We start from the raw sequence: 7,112 nt of genomic DNA on the forward strand, positions 1-7,112 counted from the left end.
ACAAAACATGGCACTGCGACGACGCATCCCTCCCGATGAACAGCTGTGGCCAATGACAGATCTGATTGAATGACAACTGTTCAGTGGTCAGCCAATCAGCTTTGTGTGTCTTCGGTCCACGGCGCGGATGACGTGTTTTGTCTGACATAAACAACTAAATGTTTGTCTTTAAATGTTGCTGCAGAGATTGTGTGTGTGTTTTTTTTTTTTAAACAAAGAATAAAGGATGATTAAATAAACATGACTCCTAATTAAATATTGTTCAAATAAATCCATTAGAATGATGCAACTTGGACAAAGAACGACCTTGGAAGTAATTGTCATTTTAGAAATACTGAGCAGAACCTTGTATGTATCCAAAAATCACTGTGTACACGTGATGATGATAAATTGAGACCTCTTCCGAGATTAAAGTACCCCCCCCCCCCCCCCCTTACCAGTTTGGATAACCACTGCTTCAACCGTTTTAGATTTTAGCTTGTCTTATTAATGATTATTGCACAGGCCAGGAGGCCTTGATTTTAGCCTGTTGTTTTTCTTTTCCAGAGCTGTGTCCCTCTCTGACACAGACAAAATAAATTAAGTTTGGAGGCTTATAAAAATTATTCCTGTTGAAAATAAATGTGCACAGGCATTAAGTATTGGTTAATACTGCTTTGTGCAAAGCAATGTACGTGTAGCCTGTATGAGGTGAGGCTTGAACTGCAACCTTCAGACTGACAAGGTAGACACATCTTGAAAAACCCTGTTCTAGGGAGTAGGGACCCCCCAGAAGCAAAGATTTTAGTTAAAAACGTTCGCTCTGAAAGAACATATATTCAAAGATTTGCGACACATTTTCACGATTTTTCAGATCTACAAGCTCGTAGCGTGGCACTCGGTGCCGCGCTATGAGCTTGTAGATCTGCTATTTTTCAATATCTAAAGTATAACATAATGCTTAAAACACCAACAGGGGTTCCCGTCCAGAATGGGTTAAGTGCATGAGGAAGAGTTTTTTTCCCCCTTCTTTCTTATGAAGCCATAGTTTTGTGAAGCTTAACATTGCATTTACTTGAAGGCTCCTTCCTCTCCAACACAGTCTCTTTTATTTAATGTACCTTGAAATTTTGGACAAGTTGGACATTTATGAAAAAAGAAAAAAAAATTATCCCTTATTGTTGTGACCATCTGAATGGTCCCTATATTCTCCATCTAAACCAAAAGGGTGGTGGGTGAGGCTCAGCTGAGTCGCAGGCCAGGCACAGAGAACATAATTATGTCAACACAACACCAGGCCACTATTACACGTACATTCTGAAGTTATTACAGGCACATAAATATATACAGTAAGAACAGTGGATCTACGATGTCCCTATCAGATTGTATTAACAAAGATAAGGACAGAATTAGCAGAAACAATCATGCATCACATCTCATATCGCATATACAGCTCCATCTCAATGAATTAGAATATTGTGTAAAAGTTCATTTTCTTCTTCAGAATATTTTACGAAGCCACTAGGAAAAAGTTTTTTTAAAGCGTCTGATAAATGACTACGGTACATTGTGCTTTAAAAAATGTCTATATTATGTTTGATAGTTTGGCGCCACCGTATGGTGACTGGTGGTAGTTATTTGTAGTATTAAGTTCCAGATAGCAAACATTGACGGCTTCAGACCTTTATAGCTGCATAGCTCTGTGCTTCATACGAGCTACAGGTTGAAATCAGGAGAAATGTTCACAACGAAAACGCTAATTAAAGGAATAGATAGACAGCCACAGAACAGCTCCTCAAGCCTCATTCAGACGCACACAACGGCAGTAGCCTAATTTGTTGAACAACAACAAACGCCAAACATCAAACAAACTGGAAGAGTGTTAAATACAGCTAGACAGACTGTAGACAGACAGACAGACAGACAGACAGACAGACAGTGAGTCAGACATACCTCTTTGGCTTTGTACAAATTAATGTGAATGAATCCGGTTCCGCCAACTAAAGGGGATGTTCTTATTTAGACATTCAAACATTGGGTAACAAGTTACAACATTAAAGTTTCTGCTCGGCGCGCCGTGTTCAAGAAAGTGTGCAACCAGCCAGCCAACCACTAAACGTGTCCCTCTGACAACAGTAACACCTGTGTCTTCGTGTCAGCTACATCAGCCAGCAGATGGCGTGTTTCTGCAGTTTCGTTCCCACATAGAACTTCAAAGCCACTTTTAGACTACAGTCATAGCCTGTAACGTACGGACACAGTTTTGTAAGAATATACTTTGTAATGTAAACTTTGTATACGAAAACATCACGTTAAATACATTTAAAGTCAAATTGCGCTTCGCCACATTATGGACCATGGCATTGTGACCAGTCCAGTATCCATGGAAACGGTAAATAGGAAACGAAAGAAAAGTAGTGACTGACTATAGTAGATGTTTTCCCACACTGCAAAATGCAAATCCGAGAAGAAGATGACGTTATATTGAACTGTGTGTTAGCCGGAGACGTGGAAAGCCTTCGTCGTCATTGTGAAACAAGTGTTGAAGCTTCGGGGGAAGATGAAGAATCACAGGAGAGGGATTTGTTTAGATATAAGGATGAGGCGGGCAGGAACGCGCTGTTTGTTGCATGCATGTTGGGAAGGAGCCACGTCGTAAAAGAAGTGCTGGTGAAGAACGGAGCCCACGTCAACAAGCCGTCAACAAGAGGTAGAGTAGGCTAGTGGTTCCCAAACCCTTTCATCTCAAGGACCCCCAAATTGACACTAATTATTTAGCATGCGGACCCCATTTGAAAATATATGCCCTAATGCCAATGCTGTAGCACTGACATTCACTGATCCTCTCTCTCACACTTATGCCAGTTAAGTGTGCCAGTGATCTCACCCTCCCCTGTGCCAATGTTGGCACCTGTCTGTCACCCGTGCCTATAGGTTGCCTTAGCTTAGGCAATCATGTTCATGTAGCCCAAGGGTATAGGCCCTATACCCTTGGGCTACATGAACATGATTGGACATTCGACAATTAACATTTCTTCAATTGCTATGAAACCTGCATAATCTAAACATTGTGGGCATACAAGGTTCACTGTACACTGTGCAGGTTCAAAACATACAAACTTACTTTACATTATAGGCTACTTAAGACAATTATATTTTTTACAATTTGATTAAAAAAACGGCACATTTTACATTTTTTAGGTGGCTTCCTTTATAGACCACTTCACCACTTTTCATAGGTCCTTTCATAGGTCCTCACTAATAATCATGAAAAAAATGGCGCAATTTTTTCCTACTCTGTCTGTGTCTCATAGGAGGGCTGTGGGCAGTTCAGAAACCGTCTTCCAGTGACATCATCGATGGGGAATACAAGCTAATAAAAACTGCAGGCTTTCTTGTCCTGAAAAGTTGCAATGCAAAAATGGAAGCCATCGTTCTCACGATAATGAAAATCTAAACATTTTTGTAAAAGAAAATAGTGTTTAAAAAATAATCTGCCTAATGATGATGTCACTGGAAGACGGTTTCTAAACTGCCCACAGCCCTCCTATGAGACACAGACTGAGTAGAAAAAAATCGTGCCATTTTATCATGATTATTAGTGAGGACCTATTATATGAAGATATAGGTTGAAAAGTGGTGAAGTGGTCTTTTAAGCTCTATTATTTTTTATTAATTGCAGATCTACAAGCTTTTTCTTTTCTTAAAAAAAAAATACATATTCTGATTATTATTAATTTGTGTGGAAATTCATTCCTCTCCTACATTATATGACATGTCAAAATAGGCACATAAGGCCCAGGCCGTAGCGTAACGGTCTGGGCACCGGACTGGTGATCCAGTCGCAGTGTGCCGCGGGTTCGACTCCCGGACCCGACACGGCCTTTACTGCATGTCATCCCCCCATCTCTCTCCCGTTTCCTGTCAGCCTACTGTCTGTCCCTTCAAAAATCAATAAAAGGCGTAAGCCGCAAAAAAATATCTAAAAAAATAAAAAATAGGCACATAATAGTTAAAAGTGTAAAGAAAAAAGTGTAAAAAAAGAGTGGCGTTTTCCCTCTATGGCATTTACAGTGCATTACTTGTCTTTGTTGTGACTGACAGGTTACACCCCGTTGCACTGCGCTGCTTGTTGGGGCCATGTGGAGACAGTGGTGACTCTGCTGGAGCTGGGCGCTGACATACAGGCTGAGAACTTCAGACGGGAGAGGCCACTGGAAGTGGCCTTGAGATACTCTCACACAGCCTGTGCTGACTGCCTTATGGTAGCAGGTGTGTGTGTGTGTGTGTGCAATATTTGAACACACAATGGACAGCTGGGGCGTAGGCCCTTTTGGTGGGGTGTAGAGCTGTAGGCCCTTTTGGTGTTTTAACAAAAATAGCATTTTTCTCAAAACCATCATGATTTAGAAGACATTTGTAGAATCTGGTATCAGGTCGAAATGGGTTAAGTTAGGATGATAATTGATAAACGTTTCGAAGACCCATTTTGGGGTCGAAACGTCACCCTAACTTAAATAAAAAATACCCTGGGAGCTGCTAAACCATGTGCGGACTTGTATCTCCTTTTCCTGTACGGTATCTGTGTAGGTCTACTTTCTTTTGGATTCTACAACCTTGCACCTTGACTGATTACACACATACTATGGATAGAAGTGTAGCCATATGGAATGGAAGAGTAATTAAACGCCTCTTTATTTGTGTGTGTGTTGCAGAAGCAAAACAGGACTTTGTGTTCTACATAAACTCTATCAGGGATATCATCTCTGACCCAGAGAAGATCCAGGGGAAACTCAACAAGGAAGACAAGGTGAGACATTCCTGCACGATCAACGTCTACCATCAACAATCTTTAGAAGTTATAGCATTCATTTAAACATGTGCTTCTAGTTGTCTTTATTACGCAATGTTACATCATTGGGGAATAGAGCACCGAAGTCCTGACGTAACTCCCTCATCCCGACGATTCCCCTGGTTCGCGGAAGTAATTTCTCTATGGAGAATAACATGGGGTGATCTTAATATCGTCTACTATAAGCGTTGTGGTCCAAAAATAAACAAGCTGTCTCGGCGTTATTGTCAGGGAGGTGTCTCTGCATCGTTTGCAACAATCAGTCACTCATATATGATACAGTCTGCTTCTAGCGAAAATCTAACTAATTCAGCAGCAGTAACATTAGCGTTTTCTCTCAGTCAGTTGATTCTTCATATCCATATGAGTGAAGCGGCCGGGATGACATGTTTATTTTTCAAACACAGTTCTTATATGAGGCGACCTAAAATCGCCTCAATGGGGATTTCAATGCAACTAAACAAATACATGAACCTGGGGACTGACGCCCTCTACTGGAAGTGACGTCAGACTTCGGTGCTCTATACTAGGAGTGTTAAGGATACAGTAACTGTATCGATGCATCGATTTTAGTTTCAGCTACCGCATCGTTTGACTTTGTATTGCATCGTTTTGCAATGCAAGTACTTTTTAGGAAGAACGTAAATAAAGAGGGGTTTAACCCATTCAGGACGGGAACCCCTTTGGCTTAGTGCTTCATTCCATTCCATATCGCTACACATGGTCCATCGATACGTGTGTAATCTGTGAAAAGGATATAATTGTATTCAATGTTTTAATATTTCTCCCCCTGTATAGAACTTGTGTTCGAATACATGCTCCGCGAAGTCAGACTGGGTCCAGCATGCTAAAAACCCAGCGGCCACAGACTTCACTGCCCAGCGGAAACACATGGAGGACACTCTGCAGCCCGTTCTCTCAAAGCTCTCAGGTCATTTGAAGAGTTATGATTATAGTGATATATATGTATACAGTCAAGGTTTCATTGTCTTCGTCAAGCATGAAGCCGGGACGACTGACTGCATTACCTAAACCTTTAAGTTTGAACTAAAACAGAATTGCTACGCTAAAACGTACACTCACTCATCCCAGGAGAACAGAACAGTAATCCACAGCATATGATATATCAGTGGAGACTCCATCTGACATCTTCAGTGCAGACAGGGGAATCATTGATTCAGTGTTTTCATTATTGGGGATAGACGTATACGTTCACATACTGATGCGTAGACTGTAGACTGAGTGGTGTAGGTCAGACTTCAGCCATCCTTGACGTTGACACCCATTACACTTAGACATGACTGCATTATGTTGTATATTATTGTCATTTGCAGCAGCTGAGCAGAGTCCTCCTGCCAAAGCCCCTAAGAAGGTCTGAGGTCGGTCACAAAAGGTATGGGAAATTAGCACGCTCATTATTGGCATGCATTGGAAAGTGCGACACAGAGCGGCAGGGAAGATACTACATAATCATAAATCCATAATGTACAAAATAGAAAGATGCAATCCTGCGTAATTGCGAGGGTGGTTGCCTATCTATATAGAAATACTGTCCAATCAGTTGATGGCAAAGCGCACAAATGCCTTGGGAAAGTTCTGAATCGCTGGCCAATCGGAGGGGAGAATAGAGTTAATGCACAATTTAAAGGATTTTTAAACAATTTAAACATTTTCAACGGTTTAACAATAGTCTGCCTAACACATCATACTGTATTGATTGATTGAAATATTTAATACAGTTTGTATAATTTACAGTACATTTTAAGCACAAACTCAATACAAAGACTGTTAACTGTGAGTGGACGACCCAATTAAGCATTACACTTGTTTACAACAGGGTCCACATTGTTCAATTCATCATATATATAGATATTCCGAGATTAGTCCTTTCACATAAGTGTGACGTTCGTGAATAGTGTTATAAGTAACCTAGTACAATCATGTAAACCCTCCTTCCAGATCAGAGTGGAGTCCTGCTGGGACAGGATGTGGTTTGGGGAAAGGCTCTGGAGGCTCTCTCTTGCTGTGACGACATTACAATAAAGAATGAAGTTGATTCCTGACATTGCAGTCCTGCATTTACGGTCTTCCTGATCTGTTTTAACGTACTCATAGTAACATCAAGAACTTCCGTTACAGCGCGAGGCGTTGTGAGCTTGTAGATCTGCTGCTATTTCCGGCTAATGTTCCCCTCATGGTTGAACTTGAAGTGGTTACCGGAAACCCCTGTTCACTGTTGAAGACTCCAAAAACAGCAATGGACGAATGTCACCGTCGTCAT

At 41.1% G+C, this 7,112-nt stretch overlaps 1 protein-coding gene across 1 annotated transcript; it reads left to right on the top strand.

Moving 5' to 3' along the window:
• Nucleotides 1–2,433: 2,433 nt before the first annotated feature.
• On the top strand, nt 2,434–6,209 carry ankrd45 (ankyrin repeat domain 45; the record flags this gene model as incomplete). Its single annotated transcript, XM_083781980.1, has 5 exons — nt 2,434–2,689; nt 4,084–4,251; nt 4,695–4,789; nt 5,630–5,762; nt 6,166–6,209. 5 exons carry the CDS (start codon nt 2,434–2,436, stop codon nt 6,207–6,209), a joined length of 696 nt encoding a protein of 231 aa, XP_083638106.1.
• Between the last annotated feature and the right edge of the window lie 903 nt (nt 6,210–7,112).

The sequence above is a fragment of the Protomyctophum parallelum genome (assembly GCF_964188405.1).
Source record: "Protomyctophum parallelum genome assembly, chromosome: 14".
Classification (NCBI taxonomy): Eukaryota; Metazoa; Chordata; class Actinopteri; order Myctophiformes; family Myctophidae; genus Protomyctophum; species Protomyctophum parallelum.